Source organism: Anolis sagrei, chromosome 11, assembly GCF_037176765.1.
Source record: "Anolis sagrei isolate rAnoSag1 chromosome 11, rAnoSag1.mat, whole genome shotgun sequence".
Lineage (NCBI taxonomy): Eukaryota > Metazoa > Chordata > Lepidosauria > Squamata > Dactyloidae > Anolis > Anolis sagrei.
This window is the reverse complement of record NC_090031.1, coordinates 9,380,568-9,405,281: the sequence shown is the minus strand read 5'-3', so window position 1 is coordinate 9,405,281 and position 24,714 is coordinate 9,380,568. Positions and strand designations below refer to the sequence as shown.

Here is a 24,714-nt window from a genome sequence, read left to right as displayed (position 1 = left end):
AATGTGATTTTATTGGTATCGATTTTTATTTTGAAATTTACCATTAAGTGCTGCATTTCCCACCCTCGGCTTATACTCGAGTCAATACGTTTTCCTAGTTTTTTGTGGTAAGATTAGATGCCTCGGCTTAGATTCGGGTCGGCTTACACGCAAGTATATACAGTACTCCTCCGTCAATCCTCATAGGAGAGAACTTCGGCCAGTAGGTCTCACTTGGAGCTATCCAAGGTCCTGTTCTCAAAATCCCTCTACAGATGAGGATTCGTGGCTTTATGTTTCCTGTTGAAACTCATGGCAGGATTTCATCCAACTCTATGAGGCTATAACAGGACTCTCTGTAATTTTATTTATTTATGACATTTATATGCCACCCTTCTCACCCCGAAGGGGACTCAGAGTGGCTTACAAGATATATATATACATAGAATATATTATATTATTAGCATAGTGCAATATCAGTGTGCTGTCACGCGCTCGGCCTATAGCAATTGGCTTTTGAACAGGACGTGCTCTTTGTGCCCAGCGGGAAGCCGGGGTGCCTCAGCTGAGAGGCCCTAAGGATTTTCCTATACAAAGTCTTTAAAAGCTTGAAAAGTTTAACAAAGTCCTTTGTTATTGCTTAGGTCTTCAACAAACAATCAAATACTTCTTAGATCTTTATCAAATCAAACAAATGCTTCTTAACATATCTACAATGGACAGGCACCTTGCTTGTAGAAATGTCTCCATCCTTTACGAGGAAAACCCTTTTAACCCCTCCTTGGGCAATCTACTTCCTAAACTTTGCTGGTGTGGGTTCTACTCCCGGCTGCTTCTTGGATCCCGAGTAGACCTACCAGTCAAGGCTTTGTAGATTCTCCAGCTGGAGTCCTTTGGAACGGTTTCCCCCCAGAATTTCGTAAGAAACGAAGCTTCTCTACAGGTAGAGCTGATCCACGTCCTATAGCTAAGCTTTCAACTGTAAGACTGAGCTAAAATGGCTCCCCTTCCTTCCTGAACCCTGGGGAAAGGGGCGGAACTAAAAAACCCAACGATGATAGGCAGGTGGCTGCAAACCAAGGGAAGCCACCTTATTGCAAAATGCATGGAACTTTGGAATACATGCAAATACTCAAAGAAAGAAAAGGAAGTTGGAACTCCTGGTATGGTCTTACCAGCACAATCAGTATTATATATTACTATATTGCACTACACCATATACTCAAAGCCAACCTTAGAAACTCTGGCATAGACATTGAAAACTGTGAAGTCCTGGCCCTTGAGCACTCCAGGTGGAGGTCAGTTGTGACCAGCAGTGCTGTAGAATTTGAAGAGGCGCAAATGGAGGGCGAAAGAGAGAAATGTGCCCCAACCCCGACGGGGACCGCCTTCCACCTGGAAACCAGTGCCCTCACTGCAGGAGAACATGCAGGTCAAGAATAGGGCTCCACGGTCACAGACCCACCACCAGGACACCGATCTTGGAAGACAATCCTACTCGGACAACGAGGGATTGCCTAAGTAAGTACTATGACATTATATTGTAATATTATTAGTAATATTACTTGTAATATAAAATATTTAATTTGTGCTGTCACACCCAGATCCTATAAAATTAAAACTAAGATATGCTTCTCTCTTTGCCTGGGTGGACCGCGAGGGTCTTTCTTTAGAAGCTCAAAAATTCTCAGCAACTGAGGCCACTTCAGGTTTGGAACATCAAAACAGAATATTTATTTCTCGAAGTCCTTGCAGACTTGGCACAACTTGTCAAAATTACAAGCAAAACAGTCAATTGGTGAAACCATAGAGATTATCTTTCCTTTTCCTTCAGTTACTGAAGTAACTCTTCCCCCAAATGGTAGAAAATATCCTGAGATCCTTTCACCCTAACCCTGAGCTGCTATGGTTAGGAAAAAAACAGATTTCTTCCCTATCTATAACTCAAGGTTACCTTTGGAGATGAAGTAATGCCCAATAATATTCAATAACTCAATATCTGTCTATGACTCAATAAGCTTCTCTATCTTTCTTTCTATCTATCTATATGACTTAGTTACTCGATTAATTTTTCTATATCTCAGTTGCTATCTATAACTCAATTAGACCCAATATTACTCAATCCCTATTCTATCTATCTATAACTCAATTATATCTCAATTGCTATTCTATCTATCTCAATTAGCTTCTTTATCTATATAACTCAATCAAGACTCAATTGTACTTACAATGATTTTTTCAGAGCTACCTGCCTGACCAACAGCACATCTGAAGCTTTCTTTCTCTACACTGAAGGAGGCAGGGAAGATTCCAAAATGGAGATCTCATCCCCTGGAAAAAAGGCGGTCCCGAGACCCAAAGAGATACTTTTCTAAACCAATAGCTCCTGGAAGACGGAACATAATTAATAATACTAATCATATTATTATTAGTAGTATTATATTCTATTACATTATCTGCTTTGAACTGGAATATAGGGCAGTGTGGACTCAGATAACCCAGGGGCCTTCCACACAGCCACATATCTCAGAATATCAAGGCAGAAAATCCCACAATATCTGCTCTGAACTGGGTCATCTGAGTCCACACTGCCATATAACCCAGTTCAAAGCAGGTATTGTATCCTTTGGAGCTCACAGAACAGGGAAACAATTTCAACCAAAGTCAAGAAAGCACCATCCCTTCCGATTCCTAGCTCAAAATACATCCAAGTTGCACAATTGTAAAACCACCTCGTCCACGTCCTTTTCTAGGTTGCTTGGTGTCTACAATGGTGCTCAAATCAGGGAGAAGATCAGGCCAATGCCGAATGGTGAGCAGTAAAGCAATCGTGGAACGTCAGCAGCTCCAAATTTAGTCCTACAATCAATCACTCAAAAGTAAAATAGAGGAATCTGACCATGAAGAACCCAACCACATGAAACTATGGAAACCTTGTTGAGCGAGTGGGCTTCTTAAAAGACTGTCCTCATAAATGCACAACAGAGTTACTTGTTAGCAACTGTGTGATCCAGAACCAGTAGCTAAAAGTAATAAAAAGAATAAAAACACAGATCAATTGTTATCTCTTCTATAGGAGGCTTTTCTTTACAGCAAAATGATATGGTTGTACTATTTACAAAACCACGTTTTCCATAATACAAATAAAATTATTTATACTTCCTTCTTTGTTTCCACACTGGGCTTCTTTCTCAGGCAGAAGCTTCTCACACCAGGTCTACTCATACTGAGGCCTACCTCACGCTGAGGCCTTCTCACACTGAGGGCTCCCTCAGACCGACGCCTCTCATACACTGAGGCAACTAAAACTGAGGCCTACTAAAACAGACACCTCTCACACTGAGGGGAACTAAGCTACAGGCACACCTGCTCTTATGAGGGTCTGTTGTTACTAAGCCCACTCTCCTAACAGCCCGTACCACCACACTCTGCATCTCACACAACTTAAGCCAGGATGTCTTAACCCATTTTGAGGCACACCCAAGATTACAATTAAAACACACATGTAAAACACTTTAACCAATTAAAACATGAGATAAAACAACACAATGGCCTTCAATCTGAAGCTTCTCACACCAGGCCTACTAATACTGAGGCCTATCTCACACTGAGGCCTTCTCACACTGAGGGCTCTCTCACACTGACGCCTCTCACACTGAGGGCTCTCTCAGACTGACATCTCTCATACACTGAGGCAAACTAAAACTGATACTCATACTGAGGCCTACTAAAACAGAGACCTCTCACACTGAGGGGAACAGGCACACCTGTTCTTATGAGGGTCTGTTGTTACTAAGCCCACTCGCCCAACAGCCCGTACCACCACATTCTGCATCTCACACAACTTAAGCCAGGATGTCTTAACCCATTTTGAGGCACGTCCAAGATTACAATTAAAACACACATGTAAAACACTTTAACCAATTAAAACATCAGATAAAACAAATAACAACAAAATGGCCTTCAATCTGAGGCTTCTCACTCCAGGCCTACTCATACTGAGGCCTTTCTCCCACTGAGGCCTACTCACACTGAGGCCTTCTCACACTACGGGCTCTCTCATCTGACACCTCTCATACACAGAGGCAAACTAAAACTGAGGCCTACTCTTACTGAGGCCTACTAAAACAGAGACCTCTCACACTGAGGGGAACTAAACTACAGGCACATCTGCTCTTATGAGGGTCTGCTCTTACTAAGCCCACTCTCCAACAGCCCGTACCACCACATTCTGCATCTCACACAACTTAAGCCAGGATGTCTTGACCCATTTTGAGGCACGCCCAAGATTACAATTAAAACACACATGTAAAACACTTTAACCCATTAAAACATCAGATAAAACAAATAACAACACAATGGCCTTCAATCTGAAGCTACTCAAACCAGGCCTACTCATACTGAGGCCTACCTCACACTGAGGCCTTCTCACACTGAGTGCTCTCTCAAGACTGACGCCTCTCATACACTGAGGCAAACTAAAACTGAGGCCTACTCATATTGAGGCCTAGTACAACAGAAACCTCTCACACTGAGGTGAACTAAGGCACACCTGATCTTATGAGTGTCTGTTGTTACTAAGCCCACTCGCCCAACAGCCCGTACCACCACATTCTGCATCTCACACAACTTAAGCCAGGATGTCTTAACCCATTTTGAGGCCACTTTACCTGGTCCGAGGGAGACTTGGGTAGTGCCTTCTGGGCTCTGTGAACCTTCATGTTGCCTTGTGTGCTCTTATGAGTGTCTGTTGTTACTAAGTCCACTCTCCCAACAGCCCATACCACCACATTCTGCATCTCACACAACTTAAGCCAGGATGTCTTGACCCATTTTGAGGCACGCCCAAGATTACAATTAAAACACACACGTAAAACACTTTAACCAATTAAAACATCAGATAAAACAAATAACAACACAACGGCCTTCAATCTGAAGCTTCTCACACCAGGCCTACTCATACTGAGGCCTTTTCACACTGAGGGCTCTCTCAGTCTGACGCCTCTCATACACTGAGGCAAACTAAAACTGAGGCCTACTCATACTGAGGCCTACTAAAACAGACCTCTCACACTGAGGGGAACTAAGCTACAGGCACACCTGCTCTTATGAGAGTCTGTTGTTACTAAGCCCACTCGCCCAACAGCCCGTACCACCACATTCTGCATCACACACAACTTAAGCCAGGATGTCTTAACCCATTTTGAGGCACGCCCAAGATTCCAATTAAAACACACACGTAAAACACTTTAACCAATTAAAACATCAGATAAAACAAATAACAACACAACGGCCTTCAATCTGAAGCTTCTCACACCAGGCCTACTCATACTGAGGCCTATCTCCCACTGAGGCCTTTCTCACACTGAGGCCTTGCTCAGACTGACGCCTCTCATACACTGAGGCAAACTAAAACTGAGGCCTCTCATACTGAGGGGAACTAAATTACAGGCACACCTGCTCTTATAAGGCCACTCGCCCAACAGCCTGTATCACCACATTCTACATCTCACACAACTTAAGCCAGGATGTCTTGACCCATTTTGAGGCATGTCCAAGATTACAATTAAAACACACAAATTAAAACATCAGAGAGAGAAAGAACAACACAGCAACCTTCAATCTGAAGCTTCCCACACCAGGCCTACTCATACTGAGGTCTACCTCACACTGAGGCTTTCTCACACTGAGGCCTTCTCACACTGAGGGCTCGCTCAGACTGATGCCTCTCAAAACTGAGGCCTACTCATACTGAGGCTTACTAAAACAGAGACCTCTCACACTGAGGGGAACTAAGCTACAGACACACTTGCTCTTATGAGTGTCTGTTGTTACTAAGCCCACTGGCCCAACAGCCCGTACCACCACATTCTGCATCTCACACAACTTAAGCCAGGATGTCTTAACCCATTTTGAGGCACACCCAAGATTACTATTAAAACACAAATGTAAAACACTTTAACCAATTAAAACATCAGGTAAAACAAATAACAACACAACGGCCTTCAATCTGAAGCTTCTCACACCAGGCCTACTCATACTGAGGCCTATCTCACACTGAAGCCCTTCTCACACTGAGGCCTTCTCACACTGAGGGCTCTCTCAGACTGACGCCTCTCACACTGAGGGCTCTCTCAGACTGACACCTCTCATACACTGAGGCAAACTAAAACTGATACTCATACTGAAGCCTACTAAAACAGACACCTCTCACACTGAGGGGAACTAAGCTACAGGCACACCTGCTCTTATGAGTGTCTGTTGTTACTAAGCCCACTCGCCCAACAGCCCATACCACCACATTCTGCATCTCACACAACTTAAGCCAGGATGCCTTAACCCATTTTGAGACCCCTTTACCTGGTCCGAGGGAGACTTGGGTAGTGTCTTCCGGGCTCTGTGAACCTTCATGTTGCCATGTGCGCCTGTACTTTTCTTCCCCTCGCCGTCCTTGGCGCCTTCCCCGTGTTTCGCCGGCAAAGCGGCCTGGGCAAAGGCGCTCAACGTTCTCCCCTTGCCCACAGGGAGGGTTTTAGCGGCATGGCCAGGGAGGGAAGCAAAAGCCCCGCTGTTAGTCCTGGCGGGCACCTCCTGAGCTGTCTGTTTCTGCAAAATGTAACCATTGCTCCCCGTGACCGAAGTCTGCGTGAAATCGTTGGCTTTGATGTGGTTCTGCTTCCCGGGGAGACCATCTCTCTCCAAAAGGCCGTTTTCCGCTATCCGGCTCAACTTGGCCACAGAGTCCCCTTGGCTCACTTTGGCGCTGTCCTGAGTGTTCTTAGCTGCACCCGAGTGGCTCTTGGTTTCATTGAACTCGCAAGAGCCGTTGGTTTCGCCATCGGGGGCCATCTTGGGATCCCCAACTTGCTTCTCTATAGCACTTTCATCTGCTGCCATAGCATTAAATCCTAGAAATGGAAAAAGAGTGAGAGAGAATGACTCAATGGACACTGAAAGGATGGCTTTGTCAGCCATAAACCTATCTAGTCCTGCAAAGAAACTTATGGTGACTCAAAGGAAATCTATCATTGTTTCACATTTATACAAATGGCCAACCACTGCCAGAAGGAAAAAAGAGTTTCATCTATGCTGACGATCGTGCCATCACCACACAAGCAGGGAGCTTTGAAATGGTTGAACACAAGCTCTCCAAAGCTTTAGGTGCTCTTACTGCCTATTACAGGGGAAACCAGCTGATTCCTAATCCACTTAAAATGCATACAAGTGCTTTTCACCTTAAGAACAGACAAGCATCTCAAGCTCTGAGAATGACCTGGGAAGGAATCCCACACTCAAATACCTGGGAGTCACTCTGGACTGTGCTCAGACTGACAAGAAGCAATGCTTGGCTAGCAAGCAAAAAGTGGGCACTAGAAATAATATCGTACGGAAGTTGACTGGCACAACCTGGGGATCACAACCAGACACAGTGAAGACATCTACCCTTGTGTTTTGCTACTCTGCTGCTGAGTACACATGACCAGAGTAGAATATATCTCACCATGCTAAAACAGTGGGGGTGTCTCTTAATGAGACATGACACATTATAAGAGGATGTCTAAGCCCACCACCACTTGAAAAATTATACTGTTTAGCCAGTATAACACCACTTGACATCCGCCGGGAAATGGTAGTCAACAATGAAAGGACCAAGGCATTGACATCTCCAGCCCATCCTATGTTCAAATATCAGCCAGCAAGCCAATGAATTAAATCAAGAAACAGCTTTCTAAGATCTACAGAGATACTTGCAGGAACACCTCAGCAAGCGAGAGTCCAAAAGTGGCAGGTTAAAACCCGGAACCTCAATCAGTGGCTGAGACTGGATGAGAAACTCCCTCCTGCGCACACAGAAGACTAGGAGGATGCTGGACAAACTGAGCTATGGAACCACAAGATGCATAGCCAACCTCAAGAAATGGGGCTACAAAGTGGAGTCCATGACATGCGAGTACGGAGAAGAGCAAACCACAGACCACTTACTATCATGCTGCTTGAGCCCTGTCACATGCACAACGGAGGACCTTCTTACAGAGACACTCCAAGTGGCCAGTTTCTGGTCAAAGGAAATTTAGTTAAAATCCAAGTTTTTAACTTTGTGTTGTTAAATACATTATAATTGTACTCTCAATTCGCTTCTGACACGATAAATCTATATAAATAAAAATGCAATGTTTGTTTGTGGGATTAACAGAACTCAAAAACCACTGGGCGAATTGACACCAAATTGGGACACAATACACCTCTCAAGCCAATGAGTGACCATCACTCATAGAAACACTGAAAAACACACCAGAAGGGACTTAAAAAGCCATTTAAAAAAAAAAAAACATTACAATGCATGCACAAAACCACACACACACACATATATATATACGCAAACACACATATATACACATATACACAAATATATATACACACACACATATATATACACACACAAAACACATATACACAGACTGGGCCACAGCAACGCGTGGCAGGGGACGGCTAGTCTATATAAATAAAAATGTAATGTTTGTTTGTGGGATTAACATAACTCAAAAACCACTGGACGAATTGACACCAAATTTGGACACAATACACATATCAGGCCAACGAGTGACCATCACTCATAGAAACACTGGAAAACACAGCAGAAGGGACTTAAAAAGCCAAAAAAATAAAACATACATTACTAACCACATATATACACATACATGCACACACAAAACACATATACACAGACTGGGCCACAGCAACGCGTGGCAGGGGACAGCTAGTAAATAATAAATCAAGTCTCGACCAATTCAAACCTAGTTTGTGGCAGCCACAAAAATGAAGTTTCTGGAAAATTGAAAAAACGTATATTCTTTGTTAGAAAGCATCTCAATCCACACTGACGGATTGAGATGAACGTGATTTTATCTTGGCGATTTGGCTTTATGTATTTCTTCGGTTTGTATTTTAACTTATTATGATGTTATTATGTTTTCTAGCTGTATTTGTGTATTGATTTTCTGCTGAGTCCCTCTGCGGAGGTTGAGAAGACCGGGGTATATAAGTTTTAAATAAATAAATACATATTTCCTGTTTAGTTGTGCGGTGCTTACTTTAAAAGTAGTTGTTCTATTCCAGGGACCTCGTTTTTGTGGCTTCCACAGACTAGGCTAATTTGGTTGCGACTCAATGATGAGAGTTTTTGGGGTTTATTATTATTATTATTATTATTATTATTATTATTATTATTGATCGTGTCAGGAGTGACTTGAGAAACTGCAAGTTGCTTCTGGTGTGAGATAATTGGCCGTCTGCAAGGACGTTGCCCAGGGGACGCCCGGATGTTTTGATGTTTTATCATCCTTGTGGGAGGCTTCTCTCATATCCCTGCGTAAGGAGCTGGAGCTGACAGAGGGAGCTCATCCGCCCTCTCTCCGGATTCGAACCTGCAACCTGTCGGTCTTCAGTCGTGCTGGCACAAGGGTTTAACCCACTGCGCCAGTGGGAACTCCGAGATTTATTGAAAAACTATAACAAAATATGTTGCGGGATGTCCCACAAAAACCAAGTTTTTTCCAGTTTAATAAACTTTTTTTCCATTTTTTAAGCGAATTAGGAAATGTCATTTATAACCTAGGAACAAAGCTTGTGTTACCTAGTGCTATCTTACTCAACAATCTACCTTCACAGTAGCCAACGATGCCCATGGAAACAAAAGCACAGATAGCCTTTTGCTGATGTTCCCCAGCAACAGATATACAGAGGAGCAGTGTTTCAGCAAACAGAGGTAAGATGAGCCATCATAACGGCAGGCAATAATACTCTTATCGTTCTTATCGTGCAATTTCCAAGCACAGTGAAACTACAAACTGTGTAGGGAAACACTTCGACGTTTTCTCTAATTTTTAAAAATATTCGACATGGACGTGTTGCTGGTTTTCTGAGACTAAAGTGGTGCGATATGGAAAATGCAGCACAGATTAGAAGAGCACCATGCAACCCAACAACCTTTCATGCTCCACAGTTACCACCAACTTTATTATGCCTCTACAAGTGGGTCAGCTTATAGAATCATTGAATCGTAGAGTTGGAAGAGACCTCATGGGCCACCCAGTCCAACTCCCTGCCGAGAAGCAGGAATATTGCATTCAAAGCACCCCCGACAGATGGCCATCCAGCCTCTGTTTAAAAGCTTCCAAAGAAGGAGCCTCCACCACATTCCGGGGCAGAGAGTTCCACTGCTGAACGGCTCTCACAGTGAGGAAGTTCTTCCTAATGTTCAGATGGAACTTCTTTCCTGTAGTTTGAAGCCATTGCGTCCTAGTCTCCAGGACAGCAGAAAACTGTCCAATGCAACGAATGGTAACTGACTAAAGGACTGGCAACATGGATGACGAACTGGATCACGTTTTTAGTTAAGAGTCGAACTGGATTGGTATTGATGTATGAATTGTGTTTTTATGTTTTTTCATGTTTTTTATGCTTTTAACTTTTTTACTGTTGATTGTTATATTATGTTGTAAACCGCGTTGAGTCGCCGGCTAGGCTGAGAAACGGCGGTATATAAATATAGCAAATAAATAAATAAATAAATAAATAAAACAAGCTTGCTCCCTACTCCCTCTGACTGCATCTCACCTATTTATACATGGCTATCATGTCTCCTCTCAGCCTTCTCTTCTTCAGGCTAAACATGCCCAGCTCTTTAAGCCGCTCCTCATAGGGCTTGTTCTCCAGACCCCTGATCATTTTAGTCGCCCTCCTCTGGACACATTCCAGCTTGTCAACATCTTTCTTCAGTTATGGTGCACAGAATTGGACACAGTATTCCAGGTGTGGTCTGACCAAAGCAGAAGAGTGACTTCCCCACATCTAGTCACTAGACTCCTATTGATGTAGGGCAAAATCCCATTGGGTTTTTTAGCCGCTGCATGACATTGTTGGGATTTATGATTTGTTGATTCTATTAATCATATCAGGGTTTTCCCGTGACATGAAGTCCAGTCGTATCCGACTCTGGGGGTTGGTGCTCATCTCCATTTCTAAGCCGAAGACCCAGCGCTGTCCGTAGACACCTCCAAGGTCATTTGGCCAGCATGACTTCATGGAGCTGTTACCTTGCCGCCGGAGCGGTACCTATTGATCTACTCGCATCTGAATGTTTTTGAAGTGCTAGGTTGGCATAAGTAGCTCTTAACAGATTTGACTGCGGAACAACATTTTCCTCTAAAGATCTCAAAGAGGCCATAGACCCTTGGCATTATTATTATTATTATTATTATTATTATTATTATTATTTGAAACACAACAAGATGAGTCCACAGCAGACACTCTGCTGGCATTATTATTATTATTATTATTATTATTATTATTATATTTTAGGCTGACTTTTTGGCACATTTCAGAACTGGACTTTTTTTTCCAGAGCCGACAATTGTCCATGAACTAATATGTGTATTACTTCAAACGCAGTGCATTTTCAAACTTTGGAAATGTCAGATCATGCTGGGATTGCTTTCAGAAAAGGCTGTAATACTCTTGTGTTTAATGCCTTGATGTGCCAAAGCTAAAGCTATCAAAAGGATAATGAGAGACAACAGATAATAAGTCCAAGGAAGGACAAGACGAGGGAGGAAATACGTTCTGATCCTGGAAGGACAAAGAACATCCTCTGCTCAATTATGTTCATACTGAGGATGTACAAAGATGAGGAAGATACATCGAGATATCTCTGCTGGTAACATTCCTATCCAAACACTATTCAGCTCTGGAAAATATCGACTGCAATGTGCAAGATTTGTACATGGCATGATGGAGACAACAAAGACAACTCTGTGTTTATAATCAAATATCTTTCCCAAGAGCCACCATGACAACAAACTGATGCAATGTTTTGATGAGTGTACCAATTAGCCTTAAGGGGGGGGGGGGGTAATTGTAACCATAGCTTGACACTGACCAACTAACACATCACTTGACGTTGACCAAGGAACACAGCACTTGACATTGACCAACGAATACATCACTTGACTTTGACCAATGAACACAACACTTGATGTTGACCAACTAACAAATCACTTGACATTGGTCAACCAACACAGCACTTGACATTGACCAACGAACACAACACTTGACGTTGATCAATGAACACAACACTTGACGTTGACCAATGAACACAACACTTGACGTTGACCAACTAACACATCACTTGACATTGGCCAACGAACACAGCACTTGACATTGACCAACGAATACATCATTTGAAGTTGACCAACAACACATCACTTGATGTTGACAATGAACACAACACTTGACACTGACCAACGAACACATCACCTGAAGTTGACCAACGAACACATCACTTGACGTTGACCAACAACACATCACTTGACGTTGACCAAGGAACACAGCACTTGACATTGACCAACGAATACATCACTTGACTTTGACCAATGAACACAACACTTGACACTGACCAACGAACACATCACCTGAAGTTGACCAACGAACACATCACTTGACGTTGACCAACAACACATCATTTGATGTTGAACAATGAACACAACAATTGACGTTGACCAACGAACACATCACTTGACATTGACCAACGAACACATCACTTGAGGAAAAAGACCTGCCCACCCCATGGAAAGGCCAGACTTGACGTCTCCTGAACTCAGATGCATTTACCTTCCTCTTTGCTGATGGTGATATTTTTCAAGCGTTCACCCTTCACACAGGTATCTCTTCTGGGATCTTCCTTACTCATAAGAGCTCTCTAAAAGAGACAAAGAGAAAGAGAGAAATCATATTTTGTTTGTAAATTAGTAAATTCTATTGGGATACAATCGGCTTCCATTTTCTCCCTTATCTGAGACTCATGATCAGGTTAACGCAGGAAGGAAGATGATGGAGTGACAACAGCTATGCTCAAGAAATCCCTTCTAGACGGTGCTGGAATCCAACTCCCTTCAGACACAAGCTTTGATGGGCAATGAGCTATGATGGGAACAGCAGTTCAACAATACCTGACAGCTCAGTTTCCCTAGCAGATTGAAGCCTTATGTAGAAGACTAACACTTGGTCTACAGCAGGTATGGGCAAACCCAGGCCTGGGGGCCAGATGTGGCCTCTTGGGCTCTTTTCTCAGGCCATCCCCTGGCTCACCATCCTAGCCATTCTTCCTTCTGTCTTCCCTTCCTCCTTCCCTCCCCCTTCCTCCCCCTTCCACAGTTTTGTCTTCATCCCTCCCTTCTTTACCTCCCTCTTTCTCCCTTCTTCCTTCCCTCCCACTCTTTCAACCTTCCTTCCCTCCCTCTCTCCTTTCTTCTTGCTTCCTTCCCTTTTGTCTTTCCTTCTCTCCTTCCTCCCTTCTTTCCCTCCATCCTTTTCTTCCTCCCTTTTGTCTTTCCTTCTGTCTCTTTCCTTCCTCCTTCCCTTCCTTCATTCCCTTCCATCCTTTTGTCCTTCCATCCTTTTTGTCTTTTCTTCTGTCTCTCTTTCCTTTCTTCTTACCTCCCTTCACTCCCTCTTTCTCCTACCATCCTCCCCTACAACCCTTTTGTCCTTCCTTCCCTCCCTTTTGTCTCCCCTTCCTTCTGTCTTTCCTTTATCTTTCCTTCCATCCATCTTTTCCCTTTCGTTCTTCCTTCCTTCCTTCTCTTTTTTCTTCCTCCTTCCCTTCCTTACTTCCATCCTTCCCTCCCTTTGGTCTTTCCTTCCCTCTTTCCTCTCTCCTTTCCCTTCCCTTGCTTTCTCATTCTATTTTCCTCCCTTTTGCCCTTCGTTCCCTCTTCTTCCTTCTTTCCTTCCCTCCATTTGGTCTTACCTTCCTTCCCTCTTTCCGCTGTCCTTCCCCCTCTCCCTCTTTCTCATTCCTCCCTTCCTTCCCTCCCTTTCATCTTCCCTCTTTCCTCCCTCCTTCCCTCTCTCCCCTTTTCTCATTCCATCCTTCCTTTCCTCCCTTTCGTCCTTCGTTCCCTTTTTCCTTCCTCCTTCCCTTCCTTACTTCTATCCTTCCCTCCCTTTTGTCTCTCTTTTCTTCTTTCCTCTCTCCTTCCCCCTCTCCCTCTTTCTCATTCTATCCTTCCTTTCGTCCTTCATTCCCTCTTTCCTTCCTCCTTCCCTTCCTTACCTCCATCCTTCCCTCCCTTTGGTCTTACCTTCCTTCCCTCTTTCCTCTGTCCTTCCCTCTCTCCCTCTTTCTCATTCCATCCTTCATTTCCTCCCTTTCGTCCTTCATTCCCTCTTTCCTTCTTCCTTCCCTTCCTTACTTCTATCCTTCCCTCCCTTTTGTCTCTCCTTTCTTCTTTCCTCTCTCCTTCCCCCTCTCCCTCTTTCTCATTCCATCCTTCCTTTCGTCCTTCATTCTCTCTTTCCTTCCTCCTTCCCTTCCTTACTTCTATCCTTCCCTCCCTTTTGTCTCTCCTTTCTTCTTTCCTCTGTCCTTCCCTCTCTCCCTCTTTCTCATTCCATCCTTCCTTTCCTCCCTTTCGTCCTTCATTCCCTCTTTCCTTCCTCCTTCCTTTCCTTACTTCCATCCTTCCCTCCCTTTTGTCTTACCTTCCTCCCCTCTCTCCTCTCTCTTACCCCCTCCTTTCTCTTTCTCATTCCACCCTTCCTTCCTTCCCTTTCGTCCTCCCTTCCCTCTTTCCTCTCTCCTTCCCTCTCTCCCCCTTTCTCATTCCATCCTTCCTTTCCTCCCTTTCATCCTTTGTTCCCTCTTTCCTTTCTCCTTCCCTTCCTTACTTCCATCCTTCCCTCCCTTTGGTCTTACCTTCCTTCCCTCTTTCCTCCTCCCACCCCCTCCTTTCTCTTTCTCATTCCACCCTTCCTTCCTTCCCTTTCATCCTTCCTTCCCTCTTTCCTCCCTCCTTCCCTCTCTCCCTCTTTCTCATTCCATCCTTCCATTCCTCCCTTTCGTCCTTCGTTCCCTCTTTCCTTCCTCTTTCCCTTCCTTACTTCCATCCTTCCCTCCCTTTGGTCTTACCTTCCTTCCCTCTTTCCTCCTCCTACCCCCTCATTTCTCTTTCTCATTCCACACTTCCTTCCCTCCCTTTCTTCCTTCCTTCCCGTTTTCCTTCATCACTGGGAAGTCAGTCCTCCTAGCAGGAAATGGTTAGAAAGTTTGCCCATGAGTTAGAAAGTTTGCCCATGCCTGGTATAAAGTAACGTGGCATAACACACTTTTAGGTATTGTTGCTCCAAGATGTATAGGTAAGACAACACAGACTTGATGCCAAAAGACACGTTTCCAGAGCTTGTGAATATGTCTTCGATACAACCTGGCTGAAGGGAGCCTAACAGGTATGAAGCTGAACGGAGGCAAACAGACATGGCTGGGACACTGCTGGGCATCATTATCTGCTCTTAGGCAGGCTGGCTTCTCTTTAGGTATTCACAGACATCTATTGAAGCAACTCCCTTTCCTTGGAGATCAATGGCGGAGAAATTCATCCAGCAGTTGTCTCCATAGATATGCCTATGCATACAAATCAGATGGAGAAATGGAACAAAAGGATTTGCCTGAACAGTGCGCAGATCCACCACGCAGCACGGCCCTGTCATCGCCATTCGCTGCCACTTTGTTACTGTGAACTTGACCTTGTTGAGACCAGGCGACAAGCCCTTTCCCTTGCAAGTGGAACTATAAGATCCAACTTTGAAGAAGGCAAAGAGCAATGCAGTTAAGGACGTCAGGGCTTTTTCGGGGTGGTAAGGCAAGCAATATTTTTTAGTCTTGCAAACCGAAGTATAAGGCATAAGGAAACAATGAATTTCCATTAGTAATGGACCCGAAATGTATCCCATCCTTTTGATTCATGTTTCCGTTTTGTTCTGTTCATTCGTAAGACACAAAACGGAAAGGTCCCTCCAGGAACGAAAATAGACTCGAAACGAAAGGCAGGCAAGAGCAGGTACCGGCTCCAAGCTTGCTTTTTCAATCGATTGCGCGTAAGCCTAAAACACCAGGCCTGCAGCCGAGCGCTGAGTACAGAGTGCTCTTTACTTGGTGCTCGGCCACAGGCCCTACGGGGCCCAGGTATGTAGACCCAAAGCCTACACCCGTAGGCCCGCTACAGTTGAAGCCCCCCACCCCAATAATGGGCCGAAAGAAAGCGGATCTTTCGGCCCCGAAAGCAGAAAACAAATATCTGACCTCCCAATTTCAGGAGGCTCAGACGAAATGGATTGGGAGCCCCACCGAAATCTTGGTCAGGAAACGAATGAAGGTAAGCCCTGAATGCACATGACTAATCTCCACATTAGTATGAAGTTATCACACTAATGGTTTTCTCTTCCTTAGAATCATCTATATAAATAAAAATGTAATGTTCGTTTGTGGGATTAACAGAACTCAAAAACCACTGGACAAATTGACACCAAATTTGGACACAAGACATCTAACAACCCAATGTATGTCCTTCACTAAAAAAAGACCTTGGCCTGCACTTAAACACAATCGGCGCTGACAAAATTACCATCTGTCAGCTACAGAAGGCCACCTTACTGGGATCTGCAGGCATCATTCGCCGATACATCACACAGTCCTAGACACTTGGGAAGTGTCCGACGTGTGATCCAATACAACAGCCAGCAGTGTGTCTACTGTGGACTCATCTTGTTGTGTTTCTAATAATAATAATTATAATAATTATAATAATTATAATAATTATAATAATTATAATAATAATTATTATTATTGTTGTTATTATTATTATTATTATTATTATTATTATTATTATTATTATTATTATATAGAGCCGCAGACCTTATTTTGGGTCTCGTGGCCACTGCCCACAAGTTGGGAACCACTGATCTAGACAATGTATGGTCTAGGCTTTGTATTGTCGAAGGCTTTCATGGCCGGAATCACTGGGTTGTTGTGAGTTTTTTTTGGGCTATATGGCAATGTTCTAGAGCAGTGGTTCTCAACCTGGGGGTCAGGACCCCAAGGGGGGTCGCGAAGGGTTATCAGATGGGTCGCCAAAGACCATCAGAGAGCACAGTATTATTATTATTATTGGGAGTTGTAGTTGCTTCTTTTCTTTTTTCTCTCCTTTTGTCTCTCTTTTTCCTCTTTTTTCTCTATCTACCATTTTGTGTATACACTTTTATTTTTTGGGTTGTTTTGTATTAATAACTGGAAAATCACAATAAAAATTACTTTTAAAAAAGAACACAGTATTTTCTGTTGGTCATGGGGCTTCTGTGTGGGAAGTCTGGCCCAATTCTATCGTTGGTGAGGTTCAGAATATTCTTTGATTGTAGGTGAACTATACGTCCCAGCAGCTACAACTCCCAAATGCCAAGGTCTATTTCCCCCAAACTCTACTAGTGTTCACGTTTGGGCATACTGAGTATTTATGCCAAGTTTGGTCCAGATCCATCATTGTTTGAGTCCACAGTGCTCTCAGGATGTAGGTGAACTACAACTCCAAAACTCAAGGTCAGTGCCCACCAAACCCTTCCAGTATTTTCTCTTGGTCATGGGAGTTCTGCGTGCCAAGTTTGGTTCAATCCCATCATTGGTGGAGTCCAGAATGCTCTTTGATTGTAGGTGAACTATAAATTCCAGCAACTGCAACTCCCAAATGACAAAATCAGTCCCCACAACCCCACCAGTATTCAAATTTAGGCGTATCAGGTATGTGTGCCAAATTTGGTCCAGTGAATGAAAATACATCCTGTATATCAGATATTCATATGACAATTGTGCCCTGCCACATGTACAATGGAGGACCTTCTTGCAGCAACACCGGAAGCACTCCAAGTGGCCAGATACTGGTCAAAGGACATTTAACCAGCTACCAAACTCACAAGTTGTGTATTTTTTCTGTTTGTTTGCTTTGTCCTGTTAGAAATGTAATATAATAGACTGGCTGCTCTGACACAACAAATAAATAATAAATAAATATGACAATACAGAACAGTTGCAAAATTACAGTTATGAAGAAGCAATGGAAATAATTTTATGTTTGGGGGTCACCACAACATGAAGAACTGTATTAAGGGGTCACGGCATTAGGAATGTTGGGAAGCATTTTCTCCTATCTAGAGATAGACAATGTTTTCAAAAGCATCTCACAAGGTAATACAAGATCCTCACTCTCACCCATGACCTACAGCGAAGACCAAAAAAAAGGCTTTTTATGAGACTTTCTTCCTCTCCTTTCTCTTTCCTCAAACCAAAGATTTCACTCCACTAAAAGGTAACAATCCCAAACCCAACTGCAGCACTGAATCCAGAACATCCTCCACAAGGTTCAGAGTGTTTCCAGCCAAGACAGAGTCTCACACGTTCATGGACAAGCCAACAACCTTGCTTCCTTCTCCTTGACCAAGCTTGAAGGTTCTTTGAACACAACAAGAACCCTATCCAACCCCACCAGCAACAAGACACACACAAAACACTCCCTTCCCTGGCATCCTGCAATGGCCAATCATCCAACCACCCAATCCCCACCAAACCCGCCCAAGACGTGCTCCCAACGACAACTGTGCCAGTACCTCCATTTTTCCCCCTTTAATGCAAAGCAAACTTCCCTTTTTGCTCAGACTCCACCATGCCCCAATCTGTCGGCTCCTGATTGGCAGGGAAATCTTATACCCAACCCTCCCAAGCAGAGAAATGTCTGCTTTAGCAGCACTCCCAACAAAAGCCAACTGCCAAGCAAAGGCCGGCTTCAGAATAAGAGTCTCCGCGTGTGTGTCTCTCCCCCTTTGCCGTCTGTCTCCATTCTCTTTGCCTACAACAGAAGGGTTATTAATCTCCAGGCTTTGGAGAGCTTTCACAGAGGTTAGGCGTCAGAACGACACAATATCACAAAACAGAAGGATTGTTTACATACACAGAGAACATAGTTGCATCCCAAAGACCCATCTTAAACAAGAAGGGAAGGATGATCCAAAGATCATCATCCAAAGATGATGGTTCTGGTTCTTCTCTCGGCCAACCTTCCCTAGGAAGCTCAAAGGCTCTTCAAGACTATGAGTAGAAGAGAAAAAGCAACTCAAGGGTAGAGAAGATAGCTGGATCTTGGAGACGAAACACTCCAAACTCATCAGAAGCGCAAGTTCGTACAAGGCGTCAGAACGACACAATATCACAAAACAGAAGGATTGTTTACATACACACAGAGAACATAGTTGCGTCCCAAAGACCCATCTTAAAGAAGAAGGGAAAGATGATCCAAAGATCATCATCCAAAGATCATCCAAAGATGATGGTTCGAGTGACAATCCAAAGATGATGGTTCTGGTTCTTCTCTTGGCCAAGCTTCCCTAGGAAGCTCCAAGGCTCTTCAAGACTATGAGTAGAAGAGAAAAAGCAACTCAAAGGTAGAGAAGATAGCTGGATCTCGGAGACGAAACACTCCAAACTCATCAGAAGCACAAGTTCGTACAAGGCGTCAGAACGACACAATATCACAAAACAGAAGGATTGTTTACATACACACAGAGAACATAGTTGCGTCCCAAAGACCCATCTTAAAGAAGAAGGGAAAGATGATCCAAAGATCATCATCTAAAGATCATCCAAAGATAATGGTTCGAGTGACAATCCAAAGATGATGGTTCTGGTTCTTCTCACGGCCAACCTTCCCTAAGAAGCACCAAGGCTCTTCAAGACTATGCGTGGAAGAGAAAAAGCAACTCAAGGGTAGAGAAAATAGCTGGATCTTGGAGACTAAACTCTCCAAACTCATCAGAAGCGCAAGTTCGTACAAGGCGTCAGAACGACACAATATCACAAAACAGAAGGATGGTTTACATACACACAGAGAACATAGTTGCGTCCCAAAGACCCATCTTAAAGAAGAAGGGAAAGATCATCCAAAGATGATGGTTCTAGTGACAATCCAAAGATGATGGTTCTGGTTCTTCTCTCGGCCAAGCTTCCCTAGGAAGCTCCAAGGCTCTTCAAGACTATGAGTAGAAGAGAAAAAGCAACTCAAGGGTAGAGAAGATAGCTGGATCTTGGAGACGAAACACTCCAAACTCATCAGAAGCGCAAGTTCGTACAAGGCGTCAGAACGACACAATATCACAAAACAGAAGGATGGTTTACATACACACAGAGAACATAGTTGCATCCCAAAGACCCATCTTAAAGAAGAAGGGAAAGATGATCCAAAGATCATCATCCAAAGATCATCCAAAGATGATGGTTCTGGTTCTTCTCTCGGCCAACCTTCCCTAGGAAGCTCCAAGGCTCTTCAAGACTATGAGTAGAAGAGAAAAAGCAACTCAAGGGTGGAGAAGATAGCTGGATCTTGGAGACGAAACTCTCCAAACTCATCAGAAGCACAAGTTCGAACAAGAGAAGCCATCACACAAACATTCCAGGAACATGGTAGGGGTTCCTTCCTCTTCCTCACACTGTAGCAACAAAGTGAGTGGGTTGTTATGTGTTTTCCGGGCTGTACGGAGGATAAGGAAGAAAAATAGGAGGAGGAAGAGAGGAAAAAGCCGGGGGTTGAGAAGGATGGGGTAAAAACGCTGTAAATAAATAAATAAAATAAATTGTTGACTGCCCTTGATGTATATATAGTACTAATAATAATAATAATAATAATAACCGACGTATGATCCCATACAACAGCCAGCTGAGTGATCTTGTCTGCTGTGGGCTCATCTTTTCGTGTTTCAAATAATAATAATTATTATTATTATTATAATTATTATTAATAATAATAATAATAATAATACTATAAAATGCTCTGTGCATAATGAGTTCCTTAAAAACAAAAGAACCAATGAATGAAATCAAACCAAATTTGGCAACAAACTGTCTCACAACACAAAGAGTGCCCATCTCTCAAAAATTATGATTTTGTCATTTAGGAGTTGTAGTTCCTGGAATTTATAGTTCACCTATAATCAAAGAGCATTCTGAACTCCATCAACAATGGAATTGAACCAAACATGGCACACAGAACTCCCATAACCAACAGAAAATACTGGAAGGGTTTGGTGGGCATTGACCTTGAGTTTGGGAGTTGTAGTTCACCTACATCCAGAGAGCACTGTGGACTCAAACAATGATGGATCTGGACCAAACTTGGCATGAATACTCCATATGCCCAAATATGAACACAGATGTAGTTTGGAGGAAATAGACCTTGACATTTGGGAGTTGTAGTCACTGGGATTCACAGTTCACCTACAATCAAAGGGCATTCTGAACCCCACGAATGACAGAATCGGGGCAAACTTCCCACACAGAACACCCATGACCTACAGAAAATACGTAAGGCTATCCAATCCAACTCCCTTCACCAGGGCAAGAAAACATAAACAAAGTCCTCCTGACAAAGAGCCATCCAGCCATAGAAATAGATAGATAGATAGATAGATAGATAGATAGATAGATAGATAGATAGATATGATTCACACACACACAGATATAGTATCATAGATTTGAAAGGGACCCTTAAAGAAGGACAGTGATATGTTGCATGTTCCAGGGTGGGCAAATCAGACCCTCTCCACATCAACACTGACAAAGTTCCTCTGTTTTTTGAGTTCATCATAGCAGAGCACCTGATGAACCAACATGGGCACAACATATTATTGGAGAACACAGAAATACTGGACCACTCTCACAACCACAACGTCAGACCACCCAGAGAAGCCAATGAAATCCATAAGCATGTGGACACTTTCAACAGAAAGGAGGAAAACATGAAAATGAGCAGTAAATAAAGAACAACATAAACAAAACAGGGGAATTCCAGACAAGAAACAATCAGGGCCAGCTAACACATTCCCAAAAAAGGATTCCCCCAGGTCGCAATCAGCCAGGCTTTGAAGCTGCAAGGCCCATTGAAACATTCACACTTGCCTCTAATATACAAGAGTATTTCCCCCTTATTTAAAACGTTTATAATAAATACAAAGGATCCCCCCAGGCAGGAAGCAGCCAGGCTTTGAATCTGCAAGGCCGTTCAATGCTAATCAAGGTGGCCAATAGCAACATTCACACTTTCTTCCAACAAACAAGGGTTCTTTCTCCCACCCTGGGCATTCCATCTATATAAATTAAAATGTAATGTTCGTTTGTGGGATTAACAGAACTCAAAAACCGCTGGGCGAATTGACACCAAATTTGGACACGATACACCTATCAGGCCAACAAGAGACTCATAAAAACACTGCAAAACACAGCGGAAGGGACTTAAAAAGCCAAAAAAAAAAACCATTACAATGCATTTGCAAAACCACATATATACACATATACAAATATATATATATATATACACACATATACACAAATATATACACACACAAAACACATATACACAGACTGGGCCACAGCAACGCGTGGCAGGGGGCGGCTGGTAGATATATAAACCCCACTCGCCTAGTTTCCAACACCGAAATTCAACACCGCCTGAGCTCTGTGAGTGCAGCTTTTTTCTGAATGAAGCAGAGAGTGTTTGAGGACCAGGACATCCATAGGGATACCAAGGTGCTTGTTTATAAAGCTATTGTCCTCCCAACCCTGCTTTACGCCTGTGAGACGTGGACAGTCTACAAACATCGCATGCAACTCCTGGAACGATTCCATCAGCGCTGCCTCCGGAAAATCCTACAAATCTCTTGGGAAGACAAGTAGACAAATGTCAGCGTGCTGGAAGAAGGAAAGACCACCAGCACTGAAGCAATGGTCCTCCGCCATCAGCTGGACCGGCCATGTTGTCCGGATGCCCGACCACCATCTCCCAAAGCAATTGCTCTATTCCGAACTCAAGAACAGAAAACAAAATGTTGCTGGGCAGGAAAAGAGATTGAAAGATGAGCTCAAAGCCAACCTTAAAAACTTTGGCATAGACACCGAGAACTGGGAAGCCCTGGCCCTTGAGCGCTCCAGCTGGAGGTCAGCTGTGACCAGCAGTGCTGTAGGATTTGAAGAAGCACGAATGGAGGGCGAAAGAGAGAAACGTGCCAAGAGGAAGGCGCATCAAGCCAACCCCGACCAGGACCACCTTCCACCTGGAAACCAATGCCCTCACTGTGGGAGAAGATGCAGATCAAGAATAGAGCTCCACAGTCACCTACGGACCGACCGCCAGGACACCGATCTTGGAAGACAATCCTTCTCGGACTACAAGGGATCGCCTAAGTAAATACTATTTACAAGAACAAGGTTTTCATAATACAATTCAAGTTCTTTACACTTCCTTCTTTGCTTCCACGCTGGGCTTCTTTCTTATGCAGATAAATAGCTTTGCTTTCACAGAGCCTCTTCTCACACTGGTTACACAGGAGCTTCACACAGCAGCTTTTACACACAGCAGCCTTCACACTAGAACAGTGGTTCTCAACCTGGGGTCAACAGATGTTTTTGGCCTACAACTCCCAGAAATCCTAGCCAGTTTACCAGTTGTTAGGATTTTTTGGGAGTTGAAGGACATAAAGATGAAGACACACCACCAGGACACTACACTTGGAGGACCATCATCCTCGGACTACGTAAGTAAGTTTCCAACAGACCTCACAACCTCTGAGGATGCCTGCCATAGATGTGGGCGAAATGTCAGGAGAGAATGCTTCTGGAACATGGCCAGACAGCCCGGAAAACTCACAACCTAGTGATTCTGGCCATGAAAGCTTTCGAGAATACACTCAAACGCTCTTGAAGACTATGGATAGCAGAGAAAAAGCAACTCAAGAGAATAAACTCAAGAGAATAAAGCTAGATATTGGAGAAGAAAGACTCCAAACTCAAGAAGAGTCACAAGTTCGAACAAGAGAAGCCATCACACAGGAACACGGTGGCAACACAAAGCAATACTAAGTGAGACAAGAGTAGGAAAAGGAGGTGGAAGAGGAAGAAAAAGTTGGAATACGAGGACTGTTGAGTTACCTTGATTTCTGCTTTCAAAACATAAGGAAGAGGAAGAAGAGGGGGAGGAAGAGCTGAAATACTAGAAGCAACAATTTCCTTTCATTGTTGCTTTAAGGATAGAGGGGAGGAAGAGGAAGAAATGGGGCAGGAAGAGGAGGAGACAAGGTTGGAACTCCAAGACTGTTGGGTTCTCTTCCTTTTGACTCTAATTTAGAGACCGAACGGAGAGTGGCACCAAAGCCAAAAGAAAAGCTGAAAATAGGTCAACCTGTGCATGATGTGCAGGAAGCAAAAAAAAAAATCTGCATGGTTGAAAAATTCTCTTCTGTAACTCGCAAGAAGAAAAAACACACATATGCGAAGTGGTGATTTGTGTGTGTGCAGAGAATGGTTTCGGAAAGAATGGGTTTGGAAGGCCTAAAATAAAACTCCTGGAGAAAAGATCCAACTCCTCACTCGCCTGTTGCCTTCCAGACTCAAAATCCCTCTCCCTGTGTTATTGTTATTGTTTTATAAATGTTTGTGTATTTTACTCTATTTTGTATCTACATCTGCCGCACTATGATGTGGTTTGCAAGCCACTCCCTGAGTCCCTTTTGGGAGATGGTGGCGAGATATTTAAAAAGTGATGATGATTATGATGATGATTATTAATATTCTGCTCATTTCACAAGACTGATTTACTTCACCCACATCATTGTTCGTTTTCAGGCCAAACGTGAAGGAAGGAAGGATTGAAGGAAGGAAGGAAGGAAAAAAGGAAGGAAGAAAGGAAGGATTGACGGAAGGAAGGAAGGATTGAAGAAAGGAAGGAAAGAAGGATTGAAGGAAGGGAGGAAGGAAAAAAGGAAGGAAGAAAGGAAGGATTGACGGAAGGAAGGAAGGATTGAAGAAAGGAAGGA

General features: G+C 43.5%; 1 protein-coding gene across 12 annotated transcripts in view; it reads right to left on the bottom strand.

The window, feature by feature from the left end:
• EHMT1 (euchromatic histone lysine methyltransferase 1) overlaps nucleotides 1–24,714 on the bottom strand; it is a 165,307-nt gene that overhangs the window by 94,061 nt on the left and 46,532 nt on the right. For 10 of the 12 annotated variants that reach the window (XM_067471857.1, XM_067471866.1, XM_067471858.1 and 7 more), the window contains 2 exons: nucleotides 12,649–12,736; nucleotides 6,340–6,887 (listed from right to left, as the gene is read on the bottom strand). In XM_067471857.1, the coding sequence (XP_067327958.1) occupies nucleotides 6,340–6,887; nucleotides 12,649–12,736 (636 nt within the window). Of the gene's footprint in view, nucleotides 1–4,649; nucleotides 4,709–6,339; nucleotides 6,888–12,648; nucleotides 12,737–18,468; nucleotides 18,579–24,714 lie in introns of those variants that run through there. The other 2 variants (XM_067471859.1, XM_067471869.1) reach the window with 2 other exon arrangements.